We start from the raw sequence: 24,036 nt of genomic DNA on the forward strand, positions 1-24,036 counted from the left end.
CGTGTTTCTGTCAATGTACCTCTATTCAGACAAAGCAGAGGGCTCATCCTTGTTAGCAGAGGCCCGCTAGATGTTTATCATGGCATGGCTGAGTGTAGTCTGGTGAATTCATTTCTTCTAAGCTCCATAATCAAATCCCCTAAGTTTTCATGAAAGCCATCACATTCTACATGCTTGTTATCAAAATGGTCAAGTCGCACCCCTTTGAAACCTACTATAGAGAACACATGAGGGAAGGGAGCAGGCAAGCCTATCTTTGAAGTAGGCTTAAAATACAAGAACATAGGCATTCAGGCAGGCAGAGGAAGGAAGGAGCATGCTGTACCCACCTGCCACTGCTGATGAGGGGCTTATTTCTAAGACACACACAGCACAATGCACACACAATGCAGAGAGAAAACAAAAGACATAGATCACACATTTCAGATGGTTGGTGGACAAAGTTCAGTACATGTCAAACTTGTTACATCTGAAGTGCACATGGAAAAATGGGTCTCTCTCCACTCTGTTCATCAGATGCTCCCCTCTCCCCAAACCTTGGCAAATAAACACATATACACACATATGATATACCATCGTAAGCTGACTCTGGTCTACGGGATGAAATGTTGCATGGGAATATGAGCACAGCCGTATGGTGAGATGGAGTGAGGAAGGAGGAGGCCTTCCATAGTAGCCATTTATGACCCCCACGCATCCCCATCTGCGAGGAGAAATAGACCTCCAGAAAGGGGCCTCCCAATGAGGACTCAGGCTTCTGTTCCCCAGTCATCCCCTTGTATGAGAAGATGGCCTGATGATCCACATGAGAATCAGGATGACAAGAGTGGTCTTGGTTTACAACTAGGACTGTGATCCCAGGAGCACGGACTCTTAGTATGGAAGTTATCACATCTCCCAATTGTTTCTCGTTGGTACCCACAACTTCTGTCTTCTCATTTGTCTTCAGACGACACTACTGTTGAACTGTCCCATGGTTCTCTGTCCCATATGGAATCCACAATCAAAGCTGATTGAGAATTTGGTTTACTCCTTTGGAAAGGAGAAAACTTGGCCAGAATAAATTACCTTGGGAACACGACCGTGTGGCATGCTAGAGGAATGATAGGGAGGAGTATTTTTGCAGCTAAGGGTGGTGGGTTGGACAATATGGATGGAAACAGGCCAAGCAGACTGTGCCTAACACCCTCCCAAACTCCTGGAGCTCCCTCACATGGCCAAGCCCTCCAGATTCTGGCTTCCTGCACTCACCATACAGTGTGATGCTGGCATTGGTGTTCCCAAGCTTATTTGTGGCCACACAGGTATAGTTGCCATAATCCTTCTCTGAGACATTGAAGAAAGTCAAAGTGGATATGCGGCCTTTGTTCTCAATCCTCACTCCATCCAGGCCAGTGGCTAACCTGCAGCAGGAGAAAGCACTATTATTGGTCTGGACCCACCGTTCAGCGGAAGCAGCAGGTATTAAAAGAAGGCAAAGGTGAGGCCTAGAATTACCGCAATGAAGTCCTATTAAAACGCCCTTTCTTCTGACTAACCCAGCCCATCAACACAAGCCTTAAGTGTTTATCGGGAGGAAAAAGGAATAGTCATACTCAAAAGGCAGCTCCCTGGAAGCTAACCATGTCCATAACTAATCCAAGATTCTAAAACAAGGTCAATTCATTTTGTTGACTTCCCAGTTTCCTTCATTTTTTTTCCCTTCTCACTTCTGATTCTAAAAGAAAACTTGGTTACAAAGGAGGTTATAACACATTTTTATCTTGCTTTATGTTTCCCCTGGAGTTATTACCCTCCTTCTGGAGGATGCATGATCAATCGGCTCTGCTTCAGAGTTGCCCCAGTTCCTTCAAGGTACCTGGTATCTTCTTTGAACCACTGGAATTCAGCCATGGGGACAGCAGAGGCTTCGCAGCTCAAGATGCCCTTCTGACCAACTGAAACACCAGTGTTTTTGGCTTTTGAGATATAGGGAGGGTCTGTGGAAACAAAAGCAAGCAAGCAAGCAAAAAAAAAAAAACACAACAAGATAAAAAGTGATTCCAGAGAAGAAGACATATGGACCCATCCATTCACTGGCGACACCCTCCTCTCAGTAAAACAACCACTTATTTTGATTTTGGGAAGATGTAACATTTAAATGTGAGTATTATATTTGATTCTCAGGTCTTCAGTTCAATTCTAAATTAGTCATGGTCCTTACTTGCTGGGAGCTCTGAGAGTCCCAGGAAGACTCTAAATGGCAACACAGGTATTGCTGAGCAGAGCAATCTGATACAACACTGTCCTTCCTGTTGGCAGGCCTTTAAGTGTGGGGCTTTGAGAAAAGGGCACTGTCGCGTCTGAATTATTGTTTTCATCCCTATCCCTTTCCCTCTGGAGTTCCCCGACAGCAGATCAACTCACAGTTTACAGTGATTTTTACTTTTCGCACATCAGGAGCGGCGACATCGTTCAAGGCGCTGCACTCGTACTCCCCGGACTGGTCACGTTTGATGTCAGAGATTTCCAGGTACTCATCCTCGCTCACAAAGCCCTGGCCTTCTGGGAAGAGAGAGATGGGGCAGAGAGCAATGGAGAATGGTTACTCTAGAGACAGAAACATCACCCAATCTGAGAGTGTAAAGGGAAGAGGCAAAGCCAGGGAATGGGGTTGAGAATCCGGCAAAGAGATAGGAGCTACAAAGTAAGACAGTCTCTGATGAAGTCTTGAATAAATGTGTATATGCAGATAAATTGCATCAACTTTTTTAGAGCATTTGATAATAATGAACTATCAATATTTTTCAATGATTATTATAAGTTAATTAAGAGAGTATGTTATAAATTCCCCAGTATATTAATAAAGCTTGACTACTTAGACAGATGTCATCAATAATATAATAAAACCCTGCAAGTAATTTTAGATTTTTCTAAATAATACTTTTATACTTTTCATTGTATAGAAATGCCTTCGTATATAAAATATAAGCGAGCTAATTCCTTGTAGTAAAAGTTAGATGCAATGTATTTCATGTTTTAATACAAATAAATTCAAAATTGCTGGTTCACTTTCAACCCGAGACAGATAATAAATAACCAGCTCGATTGAGCCATTCCACAATATGCATACATATTTTTAAAAATATTATGCTGTACATGATAAATAGATACAATCTTAGTTGTCACTTTAAAATTTAAAAATTTAAACGATAGTAGAGTAGACTAGGGAACTGATGAATGAGTTACTTTGTACAGATGTAGAAGATGCTTGAAAACTTCTCAAAATAAACATAGTAAGCAATGAACCTGAAGTTGCTAGAACACCCCGAAGATTCCATATCTGGTGTTGTGGGTCATCCTGAAAGACTAACTCTTACACACTGAGCAAGCTAGCAGTTTCATATCCAAAATATCTGAAGCCTGAAAAGATTGCTTCACTTTATTTTGTGAATGCGTGCTCCAACTGCAGCCTGGACCCTTCCCTTTGCCCATCATCTTGCTCATCGCAAAGGGAGCAAGCTCGCTTTCTCTGAGTTCTGATGACATGCTATACTGCCTTGAAAACTCAACAAGTGTGAAGGTCAAAAGGCAGAGTCATTTTCCTTTCTTGCAGACTTGCTGCCTGATCTTCTGTACTTCTGAGACTTAAGCCAGACAATAAAAGGTCAAGAAACAGAGGCAAATACTTGCTCGACCAAATCTGTGTCCACCATGGCTGTGGAGCAGGAAGTGTTCTGTCTATGAGGAGCACTGAGGTGTGTGTGGAGGGGGGAGTGAATTCCACTGACATCACACCCTACCTGCTCCAGGTCTAGGCCTCAGGGAGCCTCTACCACTTCTGCTGTCCACATCCCATTGCTTTCTGACTCTGCTGCCTTCCCTGACTCCGTTCTCCAGCTAGAATATAATATTAGTCCTAGATGCTGTCTTAAATTAAAGCCATCTCTAGAAAGTATGATGCCTCAGATGACCATTTTTTCTAGGACCCTTATCTATGGAAATTGAGTTTCCCCAGCTCAGCACCTCTGATGATAGTTCCATTCCTTGTGATTCTGAGGAAATTTTGCATTGGCTAACAGACCTCAGGGCAAACTCACAGGCATGAGTTAGCAGTTAGGAATTCCATCTCAACCAGTGTGGAGATTAAGCAATAGGTAGGTATATGAGTGTCTGGAATGGTAGTTCCTAGATTCCCAGCCCAGTTCTCCAGTACCAATCTGCAATGGCATTACTCTGAAATTTGTCCACAGGCACAAAAGATTGGAGAACAGTTGAAAAAGATGGAGCGAAATGTGGGGTCTCCCAAACAAGGCATAGGACTCCATTTGCTGGAACGCTAGGGTGGCGTGGCTGGTGGAAGTCCTCTACCTCTCAGTTGTCCAGACTGATTCATGGCCCAACCCCTCAAGGTTCGGTCGGGGGTTGTAAGCATTGTCTCCTATTTTTTAATCTGCAGATTTCTGATTTCTCTTAGTTTGCGAGTTTAACAAAATAATTCGTATTTCCTCTATTGAAACTGGCTTGATTGACCCCCGAGAGATTTTTTTAAAAAGTAAAACAAGAATGAAGTCAAATAGACCCAAATGAACCTTCAGTCTCCAGTCTCACTTTGGATGTTTTTCAATGAATAAATATGGAAAAATGGGAAGTTTGGCTATCTTTGGTAAGAGCCCACTAGTCTTTAAGAGCATGTACTACAGAATACTTACCACCATGTAATTACCCCACAGTGCATTTAAAAAAACAGAGCTACCTACCATGGCCCTGGCAGGGCCCTCAAGCAGGGCCAGGGAAGAAAATTAAAAAAAAAAAAAAGTCCCAGTTCAGGGGAGACACTGGGAAGATGACCAGGAAAGGTTCTGGTCAGGCTCAAGAGTGCCAGTCAGCTTAGGAGCACTGATGTCTAGACTGGAGGATGGCCTCAAGTGACATGAAGCCACAGACCTGTGTGAGCAGGGCAAACTGGCCACTGTGGGGGATTCCTAAACACCCTCTGGAATGCGAGGGTAGAGTTTCATTGTCAGCGATCTTGTTCTAGTGGGAAGAATATATAACAGCCCAAAAGAAAGAAAAAGGGGCAATCCAGGTAAACTGGGGGTCCTTATGATAATACTGTCTCATCAAATGAGAAAACAGATTTTGTCAAGTTTGTACTAGAGAGGAAGTGCTTTCCAGATTTTAATTTGCATATAAATTCCTCGGGGACTTAAAAAAAATCATATTCTCATTCAGGTGTTTGGAGTGGGGGTTCCAGGATTCTGAGCTTCTCACAGGCACTCAAGTGAGCTGTGTTGCTGGCCTGAGATCGCCCTCCAATAATGACAGCAGCAGGCAGCCTTCAGTACTGCTGTTGTCCTAGATAATCACAGGCTCGTGACTGACTGTCTACGCTATAGTTTAAATCTTAAATGTTGCCTGACAGCTCTTGTGTCAGAGTCCTAGTGAAAAACTTGATGCCATTCAAAGGTAGCATTTTGTTGTTGTTGTTTTTGTTTTTCAATACAGTGTTTCTCTGTAGCTTTGGAGCCTGTCCTGGAATGAACTCTTGTAGACCAGGCTGGCCTTGAACTCACAGAGATTCCCTTGCCTCTGCCTCCTGAGTGCTGGGATTAAGGGCGTGTGCCACCACCACCCATCTGGGAGGAAGTATCTAATGAGAGGTTTTAGATGGTTGAGGTATGGCCTTGGAGGTGATAGGAAACCATGACCCCTCCCACTTCCTCTTCCAGCCATGAAATGAGTGGTAACGCTTGGATTATGCTTTTACCATGATGCACTGCCTTGCCATAGGACCACAGTAAAACAACCAACCTTTAGTTCCTTCAGCCCACAAGACACAGAAAACCCCCTTTTCTCATTGTACTCTGAACACCTCAGGCATCTGTCACAGTGATGTAAATCTAGCTCAGTCCATGACCTTGTTAGCGGGCAGGTCAGGAAGATGCACCGAGTGACCCCTCACGCTGAGTGAGATCTACCTGCTCTGCATCTTCAAAGGTGCAAGTACCTCAGGAGCTCAGAGGACAGACCAAGGCTGAGGCCCAAACCCTTGAAACTGTGATTCCCATTGACTCTCCATGATGTGATATAAAACATGTATCTCTCCAAACAGGCTTATTTGCTGAACCATGTGAAGAGGCCCAGTGAAGGGGATTTAGATGGTCCTAACTACTTTGAATGTTGGATGAGATTTTTAAAGCACAACCAGTTAAGACTGATGGATGCCGGGAGCCCTAGGACACTGCAGGACAGAAGCTTTCCCGGCGCTTTCTAATACTGACTATAGATTTCTGACTTGGTACTTCAGACAAGAGGCAGGAAGCTGAGTTTGGGGGAAGCACAGATTGGATGGCGGGAAAATGGAAAGATGCGCTAAAATGAGGAAGGTAAGAGAAACAGGGCTGGGATATGCAAGATGCCTGGAGTCCTCAGGATTGTGAAGACACGTTTGAAGGGGATTCTTTTACTAAAGGCTACCTGACTATATCATTTTCTCAGACAAAGGACATTAGAGTAGAAGTCTAGGATAGTTGCCCAGATTCTCTTTATATATGATATTCCCTCACAAGTTGAGAATCCAGAAGCATTATGAATCTGCCTTACATCTCCAGGCATCCCTATTAAAAGTTCTGAAAACTAGGGGGCGTTTCTTTGGGAGGATGCGATATTTCAAAGAAGATCATTCAATTCATCATACTAATAAGACTGAAATTGATACAGCTATGAATGGGCCTTTCTAAGACATGAGAGGTCACCTATCTTGACCCAGGGTGTGTGCTTGGGGCAGAGTGGGCGAGCCATAGTTCTGTGGATACAGGCGCAAGTTCTCATATATTAAGGTCTCCAGACGACTTTCTCACCAGGTCCCGCTCTGTCTATAGAATGGAAACGTAGACAGAAACTAAGCGAGGAGGATGCTTGTCCAGGTTTTACTGTCCTTGCACTTGCCAAAAGACATGCAACTCAAGCTTGTCATGATTAGGAATTGTGTGAGACACTTTGTATTTGTGTGTGTGGTTTTGGGGAGCAATGTGACACCAGCAATATAGAGACCAAGAATAATTTCACGGCCCTAAACTTCAGGCAGATTTTTACTTTGTTCTATCTTTAGCTTGGTATTTCGGTTCCTTGCGATTTCCAGATCTCTCACAGAAGGGATAGGAGGGCAGGAAGATATCTCACAGCTGGAAGTAATGTAAGTAGTAGGGGGTGACTAGATCAGACAGGAAGTCTGAGGAGACACCCAGAGGCCCCCTGACCCACTTCTGCTCCCTTCTATCCTGAGCCCCAGCCGGCTGCATGAGGCCATCTGTCTTCCAGCCCATCTTCCCTTCTGCTTCTCCAGCAGACTCCTCAGGGCACAGTTGGAAGGAAGAGAGGTCAAAGACTTCAGCCTTCCATGTTTGGGAGATTATTGCTCTGGACAGAATGTTATTCTCCTCTCTCTAAAAATCCCTGGGGACAGATTTAGAACGTGTCCTCCCCCCCACCCCCGACCAGACTGCTCACATCATCAAAGTCACCGTCTTCTTCTCGAGGCAAGTCCAGCCCAGCTCTCCTACAGAAATGATTAAGTCACCTCAGGTGTCCCCATCCCTGCCATCCTTTTACGCATGCTATTTACAGCTGCAGGTCTATTACCACAACCATTCTGTGAAGTTAAACTCCAGCACCTGTCACAGCTTTGCCATGAGACCTGTCAGGAGGTGACACCGAGGAACATGCCCGGAGGGTGAGAGCCTCCTCGCAGAAGCCAGTGGCAGGAGGTAATCACAGAGGGGACCCGGGATATGGAGACACAGTGGGAAGGGAAAGGCATGGGTGGGGAGTGCTCAGGAAGAAGAGGCGCGCGGGGGTGGGGTGGGGGAATAAGAGGCAAGACAGAGAGCAGCTGTGGGAGACGGTGGACTGCACAGAAATCCTGTTGCTCACGTGAGGAGCGTCCATGAGGTCCAGTGAGAGGAGAGCTTGCTGATGATGCCCAGGTGTACTGAATTTGTGAGGGTGCGACCATACACACACTGATAATGTGCAGACTTTTGGACGATCACCGTACAGCGAGGCTTTTTATTCTACCTAGGCCAATAGCCTTTTGCCTTTTCACTGAAGCTAGGGTCAATTCAAGCTATCGAAAACAAATGTTTGCTTTGCTCCTTTGCATCGAGAGTATACTGTGTTCATGAGGCACCATGCACTAGCTGACGTGTCTCATGCTCGGAACTCCTGCAGTGGACTTTCTAGAACAAGATTAGACCTCAGGAAGAACACATCCCACGGTTCCTTGCTGTGAGGTGAATGCAGTACAGCAGAGACCATCAGACATTTATGTAGTCCAGTGTGCCCAAATCCTACCCATTCCATCTTCCTCCTCTGCCAGATTTCTGCCAATAAAACATCACACACATGCACATGTGTGTGTGCACGTGCACACACACACACACACACACACACACAAATGAAATAACAGTTTATTAGAAAACAGCTTTCCTTCTGGTCCTAATCAAACAAAAAAACAAACAAAAAAAAAACCCAATGGGGTATAGCCCTAAACAGAAAACTCTCAACAGAGGAATCTCAAATGCCCAAAAGACACATAAGGAAATGCTCAACATCCTTAGCCATCAGAGAAATGCAAATCAAAACAATTCTGAGATTCCACCTTACACCTGTCAGAATGGCCAAGATCAGAAACACTGATGACAACTTATCCTGGAGAAGATGTGGAGTAAGGGAAACACTCCCTTATTGCTTATGGGAGTGCAAGCTTATACAGTCGCTTTGGAAATCAGTATGGAGGTTTCTCAGAAAATTATTAATCAATCTACCTCAAGACCCACAATATTACTCTTAGGAATATACCCATAGGATGCTCAATCATACCACAAGAACATTTGCTCAACTATGATCATAGCAGAATTATTTGTAATAGCCAGAACCTGGAAACAACCTCGATGCCCCTCAACTAAAGAATGGATAAGGTAATTGTGGTACATTTAGACTATGGAGTGCTACACAGTGGTAAAAAATAATAATGTCTTGAAATTTTTAGGCAAATGGATGGAACTAGAAAAAAAATCATGCCAAGTGAGGTAACCCAGACCCAGAGAAACAAATATAATATGTACTCACTAATAAGTGACTTTCAGACATAAAACAAGGAATAACTAGACTACAGTACACAACCATAGAGAACCTATACAGCCAAGACGATCCTAAGAGAGAAATAGATAGATCTGCCTAGAAAGAAGAAAAAGACAAGATATCTTAAGTAAATTGGAAGTGTGGTGGGGGGGAGAGGGAGGGTGGAAGGGGAGAGGGGACAAAAAGAAGGGGAGTGGGGAAAATGCATAGCTCAATTAAAAACAATAAAGTAGAAAACAAAAATGAAAAGAAATCAGCTTTCCGTCTTTCAGGTCGGACTAGAGCTGGACTGGGAATCCAAGGCTGACCCAGGTTCTTAACTCTCTCTCGGTGGGCTGAGATAGCTAGAATGGCACAGTGGGGACACGTGACTTGGTACCCAGGTGCTGGCATAAAACAGAGCCTGAGCCCTAGAGTGAGCAAAAGTTCAGACTCACTCTGTAGACCAGGCTAGATCTCAAACTCAGATCTCTGCCTTCTTCTGCCTCCAAGTGCTGGGATTAAAGGCGTGCGCGACCACCACCAGGCACCTAGGCAATCCTTATTTCTGTATCACAGATGTATATCTCCTTGTCCAAGACATTGATATCTTAGCAGTTAACATGTGCCTAGTCACCTGTTTCTCATGGCTGAGACAGGGTGTGAAGAGAAGAAAGAAATGCTGCCTTCTATGAATTTGATCTTCTTCCTAGAGATCTCCCAGAACTGCTTTAGCCACACTTCTTAAGAGATCCCTTCTTTAGAAAATTTTCTTAAAAGATTTAGTTATAGACTATTTTGCCTGCATGCATATCTGTGAACCACTTGCATGCAGTACCCTTGGGGGTCAGAAGAGGGTGTCAGATCCCCTGGAGCTTAAGCTGGGGTACTAAAAATAGAACCCAAGACTCCTGAACTGGCAATCATTGCTCTTAACCTCTAAGCTCCCTTCTTCGGAAGTTCAAAATCACTGGTAAGAGGAGTGAGTTTGGACTGAGCTCAGGTCTTAACATCGGAGATACGGATCTCCGCATGTGACCCGGGGTTTGACCTGTTTGTTCTTCCCTCGTTACAGTGCTGTCTGTGGTCTAAATCACCTGCACCTGAACAGGAATGGCGCGTTCCACTGCTTTGACTAGCTCGTGGCATCTGCTGTGAACTGAACATACAGCATGTGTTCAGGTCGAGGGATGGAGTCTGTGCAATCCTTTCTGCTATTTGCCTCCCCTCCACCATAGTCTTCTCCACACCACTAGTCTTTCCCATCCCTTTCCTTCCCTTAGAAGGTTACTGGCGATAAGCAAGCCCAGGCTCCTTCTTAATCAGATAGAGGAGTGGGGACTGTAGGGCTTCCTTTCCTGCTCCCGGCTCCCAGATAGGCTGTTCCCTTTTCTGCACTAGAGTTAATGAAAAGTGCGACAAACCCATGATTTTTTTTCTCTCTTAATTAATATGAGCAAGTGAATTGTGCTAACGTGATTTTGGTTGGGAGACCGAGCCCCTGGGTCAACGGACTCATTTGCCGCCAGTGGCAAAAAGTGCTTTGTCTTAGGCTCGGAGAACCATTCTTGGGCTGTAGCTGCCAGCGTCTGCCCCATCCAGAATGACGTGCTGGCTGGCTGCCTTCTCTGAGCTTGACAGCAAGCAGGTGGATGACGAGGTCAATGTTCTTTTGTGAGAGGTACCTGAGTTCCAGCAGGGGGAGGAGCATATCAATAAGGATGCAGCAGCTGCTAGTCAGTGTCTCCCTGAAACTGGTCCCATGATTTCGTTAAGATTCATCCTAGAATGTTCTAAGAGGAAGTAAAGGTTCTGTCTGGCATGTAGAAGGGGGCATCCGGGGATTCATGACAGATGCCGAAGTCAGTGCCTAGATTATATCCAAGGAGCAACTTGGAGGTGACCTCTAGTGCCTGAGCATACGGGTTGGTTGTTTAGAGTGGTTCCCAGGCATAGACTCCTTCTATGACCCAATGCCTTTGCTTTCCAAGTGCTGATCTTGCTCATGACCAATTCCTCTTCTGAGATGTCACTCATGGCCTTGGAACCAGAGGTCTGTGCACATCTGAAGGTGTGCAGATCTGTCCACTGTTGGTGACTGTAGAAAACAATGTCATGAATTTGACACCAGTTCTATTGTGGGCATGGCTGGGAGAGGCCTGGTTGTGATACAAGGCACTGACAGTCAGGGTGGGGCTGAAAGTATTTACTGTTGTCTGTCCATCTCCAGCAGCTAGAGTATCCCAGATACTCTAGCAGAGAGAATAGCCTCTCTCCAAGCACAGCAAAGATGCCCAGTAACTGAGCTGGGTTATTTTCTCTCCTCAGGGCTCAGTATATGCAGGAAGAACTAGGATACAACCCTTATAAAATTATTTATTTATTGAGATCATAAGATAATTATGTGATTTCTCTATTCTCTTTCATGCATTCTAAACCTTTTTATACAGTCAGCTTTGATCTCTTGCAAATTCATGACTTCTTTTTTATTAATTGTTGCTACATACACACACATACACACACACACACAAAGGTATGAATGTATATGTGTGTGCATGTGTGTTACCCTAAAAATAGGTAGAGTCTGCCTAAACACGAGCTGAACATGGACAGGAGCAATAGGTATTCATACATGGACAGAATAAAATCCAGGAGGCCACAACCCTACACAAAGAACTACAGATAAGTAGGAATGCTAAGAACACACCCAGACAAGAGCATACCTATTGCTATCTAAGACCAAATTGGTCTGCCCTGAAAACATACATAGAAGCAACATTATACAGAATGAGCAAAGTGTGCTTATGTACTTAGGGTGCAGTATTTTATAACACAGATGGTGCTATGGCCCTGTTGAGTGTCATCCTGATTGAGTGACACAGACAACAACCAATGTGCCTGTGAGGATGTTGCACGTTTCTTTAAAAGGATGTATGGGAGAAAGGAGATAGAGGAGAGAGAGAGAGAGAGAGAGAGAGAGAGAGAGAGAGAGAGCAATGTACTAAGCACTATGGTATACTTGGGCTAATAAAAATGCCACTATTGAGTTGGGCATGGTGACACACAAGCCATTTGGAGGAAGAGGCAGGATAAAACATGATAGGTACAAGTTTGAGGCTAGCATGATCTACATGGAGTTCAAGTCCAGCCAGGGTCACACAGCAAGGCTCTGCCTAGAAAAAGAAAAGCAAAAAGCATTTACATCTTAGCCAATAATCTAGTATAAACCACATAAACAACAGTTCATACTCAAATACTGTACAGATGAAAGGAAAAAATAATCACTCTAAAATGGTGGAACTTAAATAACTAAGTTATTGACAATGTGTTTAAGAATATTTGAAAGCTGTTATTTATTTTATAGGGTTTTTATCATTATTACTATTAAATACACCCTGAACCAGCAGTTATTATGTCTATACAACATAGAAAGTGCACATAATTCTGAATAGTAAAAATAGCAGCAAACAACAGGGAGAAAAAAAAATCCTCCAAGGCATTGAAGAGACACTGTATTTCATCTGCATACATTTTAAGAAGGGTGGGCTTGATCCTGCTCCAGTTTAAGCAGGTATTGCCTCTCACCAAGGTTTAGTTTTTTTCAAGAAAATGTTATCTTGGAAGAACTGAATGTTTTGTACCACAATGAGGCCTGTGGCTATAAAACACCAGAATTGTTGAATGGCTCTCGCTTAGTTGAAGTGGCTTCTTGACCCAGGGCAGAGCTCAGAGTCAGAATCAGCCAGGGTCAGGCAGTATACAATGTTTTCAATGATTCATAATAGCAGAGAAATGTGTGGGTGCTGTGCCCCTTGGTTTCTTTCCTCCTTCTACGTGTTCTAACTCTTTCTCCCCACTGTTTAACTTAATCTTAACCCACCTAATGACATTTCTGCCAGCAAGGGCCCCCTTTCACAATGGTGATCCCATATGGCTTCAATGGAAGGATTTCAGTGTCCTAGTGACAATACAAGGCATTTTTCATGTGTGTGATGTGAAGTTTTGTTCATATAATAATGACAGTGGAATTAAAGCATAACACACACAATTACATACTGTATATAATATTTCATAATGATAGATAGTGGTTGCCAATTTGTGTTGTTTACCATACTAAACTTCTATTATAAATTTGAAGCACACACCCCTGATTTTCAGTTTTTTATTGCTATTAAGTACCCAGCTGTGTTCACCAACATCAGTGCCTTAAACCTTTGGCTAACTTTATCCCTTGATGGCACTTCACGTCTGTGTCCAGTACATGTGCTCAACAAAGTTAGCACAGCAATGACCCACCTGAAGCACCCAACTGTGCACTTTTTAGAACATGTCCCCATTGTTTAGCGATGTATAGTGGCCCGTGTTGCCTTTGTTATTTTTGTAGACTGTTTGCCCGGGATAGACCCAGTAGACACAGTTCTTCTCAGTGTAAATATTCAAAACATGTGCTGGTCTGGATGACAAAACGGAAGAACACAGTACCCACATCTGCTGAAAAGGGTGTCGCCAGGCCCTGGGCTTCATCTGCCTCTGCTGCCAGTGAAGCTGGCTGAACCCTCTCTGCTCAATGCAGTGAGAGGCGGTGGCTTTGCCCCAAAGGGGCTGTGGGCCTCAGATGCATGACTCTGCTGGTTAAGAGGAGCCTGTGTGCTATTGTTCTCTGAACGCTCAGCGCCCATCAGCTGCACCCTTCTCTGGTGAGAGAGGCAATAAACCACACCTGGAGTCTATAGCAGTCAGAGAAACCGCATGACAGAAACCCAGCTAGAATCCAGAGGATCCTTGAAGACAAGGTGGATTAGACGTCAGAGCAGAGCCTTTCTGAAATAATTTAGAAAGGCCCCGGCATTAAATGAAGCTGTCCTGGGGCCTTTCTAGACTGCAGAAACGTCCTTCTAAGGACATTTCAGCACCGGGTGAGGCTTGTGTCTGTCTACTGCCTGACACCATTCACTGCATCGTTCATTTCTTGCTTTAAATTCTAAGTTCTCAACAGCGCAACCATGTGACGATGATAAAAATTAACAACATTCATTAATATATATATTTTAAATGCCTATATTAGCTTCCAGGCAAAGGACCCAGTAGCTCAGCCCAATTGGCATGCAGGCAACATCCAGGGACATTCTGCACACTTGGCAGAGCAGAAAGGTCGGAGCTCTGAAGCATCCCGGAGAGATAGCACGCTGTTCACACACTCTGCGCTTGCATAGGCAGCGTTCAATCCACATTCAACTCACAGCCTGCTCCTTAGGCAGGAGGGGCCCCTCACAAACTGCCTCGTCAAGGGCTCTTCTCTTGTGTGCTTGGGGTTGTTTTAGGTGATAGTCTTAGTCTTGCATCTAACTTCAGCTGCGATGAAGCCGACCGCCACCCAAAGGCATCTGTCCTCTCGGCACAGTCGTCTTAGAAGCCAATCTGTCCACATGACCTTCTGTGACTCCATGTCAGTAGACAGAAATGCTGGATCGAATCAGACATGAGAAGGCCTGGGATACAGTCTCCGTTTTATTACTAATGTGCTATCTGAATTTGAATAAGTATTTTTTAGCAACCCAAGCCTCAATTATAATTTTTTCTATCAAATGTAGAAATTGCATGGAACGATCTCCAAGGTCACTATCAGTTTCAATGTTTCACAACCTCTCCTAACCCAGCAAAATGGTCCATGGCCGGAATCTTAAATAACTCCTTAAGTTCTAGAACTCCAATGGTCAGGTTTATGGACAGAATTCCAGGTCAGGAGCTCTGGCTCTCCCACCCAGGAAAGAACACTAGCCTGGCAGCTGCCCTGCAGAAAGGACCCATGTTGCTTTGGGTATAGCACATTGACAATGCAAGTCCGAGAATAGAGATGCCATTGCAAGGACAAGGTGGCTCTCTCTGTCACTGCGCTAGCTGTTTGGTGACTGGGAGGAGAGAGAGAGTTTGACAATTACGAAGGACTCTGTGTGTCTGAAGGTAATGTCCTGTGTTAATGGGGGAAATTAATTCTTTCCTTTCCAAGACTCCTATTCATGCAGATTTGACAAGCTCTATCTCTCTCCTCCATGGGTAGATACGAATAATGTCTTATAAGGTACAACTAATCATCCACTTATGTGATTTGAGGCCCATTTACATGGATCTGAGGGTACATTCTTGGTGTCGGGAAATGAGCCTTCTCTGCTTTCTGCCATCCTCTGTCTTTGCTAAAAATATCCGTTCACAGTCCCATGGTTCTCTGTGCTAACTCTTCCCAGCAGACTGCAGGTGTTGAGAGGAGGCAAGGGGCACTTAAGATCGGAAAGCTAACGCTCGGTATCAGCCCCAAAAGGTTGCTGGTACTACTCACCATCAGTATTGACCAATGGATGCCACCAGGTCAGAACCAGGTGCTGAGGGGCTGAAAGCGAGACAGGAGGTCAGGTTCTGGTCCATTCACTGCTGCTCCCCATCTTGGACTCCAGCAGTCCCTTTGCTCCTCCCAGCTTTCGCGCTCCTCCCAGCTTTTGCCAGATGGTGTGTTCGGACAGCTCATGCCACAGCTTCCTTGTTCTTTGCCCACCTTGCTCACAATGATTCTTTAGGTCTCATAAGCAGGGTTTCAGGGTAGGTTTGACGTGACCCTAGGCTGTACCCAGGATTTGCAAGGACTGAGTTTGCATACAGTGAACTATGTGCAGGATTTGTGAATCCTGCCTTTGCCTGAGAAGCTTGGACTGGCTTTGTTTCTGAGAACTAGAGCTGGTAAGCTCAGTCTGATGTGCCAGAAATCTCAGGCAAGCCCGTCTAGAAGTCTTGACCCCAGGCCCTGCCGAGCCTCTACCTGCATGTGCTAGTTCTTAGAAGTCACTCTCCTCAAGGCCTTCATCAGAAACTGCAGACCTTACTTAGAAAGTATATGGAATTTTACAATCTCTAGAACTTCCCACCAAGCATAGAATCAATTTGAGGCTTCTTGAAACGCCCTTTTTTTCTAGTAGATAACATCAACCCAAGACACAAAAGAATAAGAGAAGAACGGGCTCCAAATAGCAAGCAGGAAAATTCAAGACCTTGGACCACAATGCTGGAGAAGAGGAAGAGGTTGTTGCTTTCAAACCTAACTAGTGCTTGGTCCTGAGAATAGTGGGTCTAGAATTAGATACATAGACAGTGGTATTTAGAGTTTTGGGTCTTCTCATACAGAAAACTTCTGAAGAGGCTGGGTCATGAGAGGCTTACTTAGCTACTTTTGTAGTGTGCTCTTAACTTATTTTCTTTCTCTCTCTATAAATATATATCATCTCTCTTGAGGCAGGGTTTCCCTGTGCATCCCTGGCTGTCCTGGAACTCACTATGTAGACCAGGCTGGCCTCAAACTCAGAGATCTGCCTGCCTCTGCCTTCCAAGCGCTGGGATTAGAGGAGTACATGATCACTGCCTAGCTTTGACGTACTTTCTTATGCTCAACTCCCAACCTTTTTCTTCATTTGTGGAGTATGCTGCCCTAATGGTAAAGAATGAAGCTAATGTAATAGCAGCACAGCGTCTATTGCTTTCAACATACTATGCACATATATACAAGCAGGTGCACATGCACCACCAAAATGTTCCAGTGGAGAAACATACAATACAGCATATATATGTAGCACCATCCTTCTTACACATGCTGTGTCATCTAGGAAGTAGACTCAAGAACACCTCTGTCTTTCTTAGCCACCCTTGGTCTTTTGTTTCCATATAGGTGAATAAAAGGGGTTAGGTTGGGTTATTTATGAAGTGTTACTAGTTCTTATTTTTGATAGTTACTAGCTAGTTAAAAAAATAATGTGTATGTTTCCCAGTCATTGATGTGTATGTGTGCATGCATGCAAGAATGTGTGTGAGTGTATGTGTGTGTGTGTGTGTGTGTGTGTGTGTGTGTGTTGTGCCCCTGTGTGAGAAAATAAGGAAAACATCTTATCTAAATCTCATGTAAAAAAAAAAAACCAAAAAGATAAAAAAATCACCACAGGCTGGAGCTTTAGCAAATCAGAAGACAATTTATCTTGAGAACAAAACAAGTGATATTTACATTATTAAATCACAATTACAAAGCAAATCAGCTGCAGAAGAGAGGAGATCATTTCCATCAATTATTACTGAACTGAACATAATTTTTCAATCACCGGCAGATTGTAAATGGGGGCTGTGGCTCATCCAGGAACCCTTCTATCACTGGAGTTATTAATCAGGTATTAACTTTGTCGAATTAGCAAGGACACTGACAGGATGGGGAGGGAAGCAGGATGCAGGGCAGGCAGGAGGTGGCAGCCAGGTTAATTTCTGAGATGGAGGCACCGACTATTCTAGAAAACCAGGGTCAGCCACCCAGGTAACTAGTACCGCTGCAGTGTTGAAGAAAGCACTTAGCTCTGCTGTTTTCATTCTCAAAGATCAACACATGACCAGGCAAACATAAATAAGCAATGCATAATTCATTGGCCATTTAACCGTGTCCTAGGATGCTACAGTAATGACAGTGTCTCTGAGTCCCAACCCTGTGAATGATCCTGCGTGGGGTGCAGCTGAAGCTGTTGACTTTGTTGGGGTTTCTCCACCCAGATCCCTAACTCAGGTTTTCTTGGAATTTATGTACACATGGACTACATCTATCAGAACCTCAAAAGACTGGCAGAGGCCTTTCTGGAGGGCACTTTGGTACGCTGGGTGATACAACGTCTCCTTTACAAGTCTTGGTAAAGGCTCTACTGGTCCTGTTTTCTGTCTTTCACATTCTCATCACTTCGTCAAACCCTGAACCTTGGATTCCCGCGCCACGAAGAGATGCTCCAACTGCCTAGCCTGATTTGCTCACTGTGGACCTCAGTCTTTCTTCCTTTAGACCAGGACTGGAGATTCTATTGAGGAATTCGTTCGTTGTCCTCAGAGCTGTGAAAGACTGAGGTTCTGGCTCCTCTCTGTCCTCCACAGGTGCCAGATACGCTTTTGTGTTCTCACTGCTGAGCTTTGTGCCCAGGGCTTGGTAATGCCTTCTGTGCTGGGGTACAAAGCAGTTGCTAGGCACCCAGAAGATTATCAACACTCAGGCTATTGTTTCAAAGAAACAAGGGAAACAAAGAGAAACAAAGAAGCTGTTGAAGGTGGGTATGGCACAAGCTAGGGAGATAGGGAAAGTCTGGGCGTGGGGATGCAGGGTTGACTTTTTTTGTTGTTTTTTTAGACAGGGTTTTTCTGTGTAACTACTCAAGCTGTTGTCTTGGAACTTGCTCTGTAGACCAGGATGGTCTCAAACTCACAGAGATCTGCCTACCTTTGCCTCTTGAGTGCTGGGATTACTCTTGAGTGCTGGGATTACAGGTATGCACCACAACCGCAAAATTTAGAGATGACTTTTTTCTTTCTTTCTTTCTTTCTTTCTTTCTTTCTTTCTTTCTTTCTTTCTTTCTTTTTTTGTTTTAGAGAGGGTGCGGTTTCGAGACAGGGTTTCTCTGTAGCTTTGGAGCCTGTCCTGGAACTTGCTCTGTAGACCAAGCTGGCCTCGAACTCACAGAGATTTGCCTGCCTCTGCCTCCCGAGAGCTGGGATTAAAGACGTGCGCCGCCACCGTCTAGCTATCGGTGACTCTTAAGTGACTATTTTTGCATTTCTGACGCAGAAACCAGTGAGTATGGGTACCATGTTTTTCCTTCTCATCATAGTTTGTCACTGTCACATGATTAGGAAGAAAAGATGCCTACCCCATGCAAAACACATGATAGGAACAGTGGATTTTAGAGCAATGTAGAAAGAGTAGGAGGCAGACATCACTGAATGGATGCCTATTGAATTCAACCTGCCCAAAGACAATGTGTCATAACTGATCTCATTTGTATAGTCCATTACTTTCTACTCCAAGCAGTGAAAGTGTGTATCACCTTTACATGTTTCTGACTTTATAGATCCATTTGTTCCTGATTTTTATTTTATTTTTTTTTCATTTTGGAATTATATCTGAGTAAGCCAGAATTTTCATTCAAGTCCTAGGATAGGCCAGCCACAGGAGACCCTACCTTCTAGCAGATATCAAAAGGAAGCTTCAAAGGGGCAGGAACAAGTTCTCTATGTGTCCAATGCCACCTTTTCAAGACCAAGCTTCAGAAGTTGTGGTGGTTTGAATGCCAACGGCCCCCTGATGCTCATATGCTTGAATATTTAATCTTTAGTTGGTGCTGCTGTCTGGGAAGGATTAGGAAGTGTGACCTTGCTGGAGGAAGTATGTCGCGAGGGGTGGACTTTGGGGTTTCAAAACCACATGTTATTCCCAGCTTGCCCTCTCTGTATTTCTGCTGTGGTTTAAGATATGAGTAAGCTCTTAGCTTACAGTGATAGTTGCTGTGCTTGCCTGCGTCATGCCTCCTTATCATGATGTTATTGACTCTTATGTTTCTAGATCCATAAACCTTACTAAACACTTCCTTTCCTAAGTAGCCATAGCAATAGAAAATTAAGGCACAGGCTGATTCTTGGCCAGGAATCACAATTTCCTGTTATCCTGCCCTGTGCAGCGGGCATATCCCATCACCTCTTCCATACATTGCTCATTGTCCTGGGCTCTCTGATGGCTCAGAAGGAGTACAGAGAACTGGAGGCAAGAAGGAGTCAGCACCCAGGTCTCAAGGCAACGTGGCAGCAGCTCCAGTGCCTGCAATAGGTAGGGGCTGTGGCTTTCTAGAGCCAGTTAAGGAAGAGTAATGCGGAGAGGAGAGAGGAACTGCGTTCACATTCACTCAACCTCACTGTGTGGGAAACAAAATCGACTGGTTTGTAGGAGATCCATGCCAGCACATAAATTGCTTCATGATTATTGGGACACATAATATCCAGCCAGTATGCACACCACATAGAAAAGATGTGACTTTTGGTCTAAAATGCCAATTTATTTTTGTCCAGTAAGACTTAGTAATAATGGGCTGACCCTGGACTGAATAAACATGTCCAGAGCCCTGACCGTGTAACATCTGACTCACCCTTTTCCTATGAGACAGTTGTGATTTTATGAACAGAGAGTGCAACACCATTAGAGTAGGATGTATCACATAAACTTATATCTATTACAGGTCAAAGCCTATCTTTTAAAATATAACAGCTACATTCTTGAGTGGCCTGATCTAAATTCTAAACTCCCAATTTCGGCATCATTCAAAATGTTCATAGTGTTTGTCAATTCACATTGTCTTAATTTCCCAATCTTAAATTCAGTACAAGATTCCAACAATACTTTTCCTGTCACATGACCACACAGTGCGTCATGCTCCTATCAGAGATGGGACAATTTAACTGCTCTAGGTAGGTTATTTTAACCCCAAGCATCACATCCAAGCCAAGAGTAATGTTCCGCCATTAATGCTGCTGCCCTGATTTGTCCCTCACCTTTTTGGTACAGCTGTTGGAATAACTGCCCTCGCTGTCATGGACTAGAACTCTGGAATCTGTATGGGAGAGCTATAGTTATACCAGGTGAGGTTGGATCAGCTACTCTCTTTACTACTGGGAATCCAGATTAATTGGTGCCACCCTTGGTATCAGAGGACTTGGCCACTAGCACATCTGGTAGACTATTTCAGCCAGTCCCCAAAGAAGCATTTGTCAACTTGGGTGATGACTCCAATCTTCTGTCACCTAGACATAAGAAATAAATTGAATAAAATAATCTGCAATAAGAGCAAAACTGGAAGATTCTGTGTGAGGAACAGTCACATCTAATGGTATGCATAAATCTTTACTAGCTACCAGACTTAAGGGCTGGACTGCTCTGCCTCTGTCAATGAGATCATATGTTAAAAATTCATGAATTTTAGAGGCTGGGAAGATGGTTTAGCAGTTAGAAAATACTTGCTGTTCTTGCAGAAGATTTAAGTTCGGTTCCCATATAGGACAACTAACAACCACCTCTAACTCCAGGTGATCTGATGCCCCCTTATGGCCGCTTCAGGCACTGTATCCATGTACATAAATACACACACACACACACACACACAAGCACACACATTGTCATGAAGTTTATGAGTTTGGGCCTGGTTATGTGTCTCAGTGGTAGACACATAGCCTAGAATTCACAAAGACCAGGGTTCTACCCTATGAACTTAAACAAACAAAAACAAAAATAACTCACAAAGCTGTAAACACTGGGTGTAACACTGTTTTTGGAATTGAGTTGGGGACATGTGGAGGAAGCCAAGATTTTGACATCTAATGGCCACTACCCTATCCTCATAACCACTCACCCAACTTGTGTCCCCTGGTAGCCCCCTCCCCTCCATTTTCTCTAACTCTGTGAGATGTGCCTACAGGGTAGAGGGGAACAGCAGGAACGGGAGCTTCCCGTGAGTTTCAGTGATGGAGAGCACTGTTAAGGAGAGCGTAGTGGAGTGGGGAAAAACAATACACACACATAGGAAACCTTAAATTAAAACGAAAAAGATTAAAAAGAAATCAGAAGGAAAGAAAAGATATCCAAGGCCTTGTGAATTAAATAGCTAATAATTCTTATAATTGCCAGAGGAATTTCAAGTCAGGAGAGGTCACACTGGGCAGGAAACTCTAAAACTTATTTTTAGTTAATTATTCTATGGTTTAGAGATTTTAATTGGAAGAAAATTCCATACACTTCATCTAACACGCTCGTGATGGGTTTTATTCACTTCCCAGTGCTCTGTTGTCAGAAGCAACAGAAAGTAACTGAAAGGGCTTTACGTCTTCTTCCTTAGTCCCTGGACACATTGTTCATCCATTTATTCAACAAATGATAAATGATTCACCTTGTTTTCATGGACAGGGTAGTGAAAGTGGAGTAGAGGCCTGGCCCATTGTCATGAAGAAAGAAGGCGCAAAGTTTGGGAGTTAAAACAATCCTGAGCATGTGAAGTGCGTTGGATCTGTCAGAGCCAACATCAAGAGGTTTGCAGTATTATTTATTCTATGTAGTCCATTTATAATTATCTACAGATTCAAGCAATGCTTTTCCTAATACCTGGCTTGTTTGGTTTTTTTTTTTGCCTTTTTTGTTTTATGTTTTTGCAATTCTTTCATTAAGAAGCAAAGCTTATTAACTACAATCATTAATCTGTTAGCACCTGTGTTAGGCTATCGGATTACAGATACACAAGACAATCTCTTCCTTCAGGGCACTGGCAGTCACAGGGTTTAAAGGGGATGATACAAGAGTGTGCAAAGTCCATGTGAGTGGGAGCCGTGGTGTCCTAGAGCATCCAGGTAGCAGAGGCACAGACTAGAATAAAGGGATCCAGGAAGAACCCAAATTGGAAAACTGGAGGGTAGCAAGAAACCTAATGGAGCCAAGATGTTATGAAAGGGAAAGGGAGCTGCTATGTTCCTATGTACGGAGACAGGTCGGAGCCCACACGGTCTGAAATCACCTTGGAAAACAGGCAGGCCGGTCATGAATGATCCTGAACAGTGGTATAAGGATGGCTGCTTGCGGCAAGGCCCTGGGACAACAGGCGGTGTGCATCGCCCCAGCACTGTATGAAAACAGAGCTCATGCTGCGGGGATTCACGTGTCCTCCAAAGGGTCATATCTGAAAGCTTGTTTCCCAGCCTGTGGTGCTACCTGAAAGTGTTAGAACCTCTGTGAGGTGGGGTCTGTTTGTGGGAAATACCCTTGAAAAAGATAATGGGACTCGGTCCTCTTTCTTTGCTTCCTGCTCATCAAGAATAGAGCATCTTTCTTTCCCACAATGGGCTAAGCAACAATGGACTGAAAGTGTGGAGAGTCAAAATAACCCTCTATGAGCCCAGGGAAACTTTGTCTTCTTGAATGCAGATAGGTCAGAATTTTGTCACAGCAGTGAAAAGCTAGCACAGCTTACAGTACAGATGTACAGTGACTGCTGCATGCGTGTGTGCATGCGCGCACACACAAGTCAATAATGAAACTATTCATCCTTCCAAAATATTTATGGAACGTCTGCTATGTTCCAGGGACTGATTAATTACTGATAATTTTGCAGTAAATGATGCCAAATCCAGAGCTTTTTATTGTAAGGGCAGATAACTGATCAATAAATAACATATTTAATATCGTGGAGCAGTAAGCACTGAGAAGAACTTGGGAGACAATAATAACTAATGGGCATGGAGTTATTACTATGTGTCAAGCACATACAGTGAATACTTTTATATAGTTTGCAGTCCAGGCTATGATGTGTGGCCTAGATTCTCACTTCGGAACTGAAATACTGATTTCCCAAGCTGCTCCGTGTCTTGCCTGTTCAGACCCTCTTGGGGATAGAGGCCGTTGTCTGCATCATATGTCATGTTCCATTGATTGCCTCACTGAATGAATTTGTTCAGTCAACAAGTAATTCCCATATACTTCGTGCCGGGCACCGTTCTGTGTGCAAGGGTACCGCAGTAAGTAAGCAGGCAGAGTCTTCCTCGAGGGATTTGCAAGTTCAAGGAGAACCAGTTAAGAAACCTGGGAGCTGAAGAGTTGGTCCAGGGATTAGGAGCACTTGCTGAAAACCCAGGTTCAGTTCCCAGCACCAACATGATGGTTCACATCATCAGTGACTCCAGTTCCGGGGGATCTGATGCTCTTTTCTGATCTTTGTGGGTACACATGAGGTACACATGCAGGCAAGGACCCGCCCCCCCCCCCACGAAATATCTAAAAGTGTCAGGAAACACTTGCTTGGTAAGATGACAGAGACTTAAAGACGGTGAGAAAATAAGACACAATGATATGGTGTGTGAAGGAGACAGAAGCATTTTAAAAGCAAAGGGTGATGATATATAATACAACATCAACAAGCCTCCCCGCTTCTCTAAAGACCATCTTGGGATGCTAATGAGATCTGATTTCTACTTATGTAAGAGAAGCTAAATGTTCAAAGTTAAATGTTGCCATATCCTACCTCCTTCACGTGGTGAGCTGCAGTGATAAACACTCACACTAGGAAATGTGGA

The 24,036-nt window shown here is 44.0% G+C and overlaps 1 protein-coding gene across 9 annotated transcripts in view; it reads right to left on the minus strand.

Moving 5' to 3' along the window:
- Positions 1-24,036, minus strand: part of Opcml (opioid binding protein/cell adhesion molecule like) — a 1,115,999-nt gene that overhangs the window by 20,699 nt on the left and 1,071,264 nt on the right. For 2 of the 9 annotated variants that reach the window (XM_085689790.2, XM_085689792.2), the window contains 4 exons: positions 2,407-2,544; positions 1,859-1,979; positions 1,252-1,403; positions 330-356 (listed from right to left, as the gene is read on the minus strand). In XM_085689790.2, the coding sequence (XP_085545916.1) occupies positions 330-356; positions 1,252-1,403; positions 1,859-1,979; positions 2,407-2,544 (438 nt within the window). Of the gene's footprint in view, positions 1-329; positions 357-1,251; positions 1,404-1,792; positions 1,980-2,406; positions 2,545-24,036 lie in introns of all 9 variants that reach the window. The other 7 variants (XM_085689791.2, XM_085689793.2, XM_085689788.2 and 4 more) reach the window with 6 other exon arrangements.

Source organism: Myodes glareolus, chromosome 4 (genome assembly GCF_982192425.1).
Source record: "Myodes glareolus chromosome 4, mMyoGla1.1, whole genome shotgun sequence".
NCBI lineage: Eukaryota > Metazoa > Chordata > Mammalia > Rodentia > Cricetidae > Myodes > Myodes glareolus.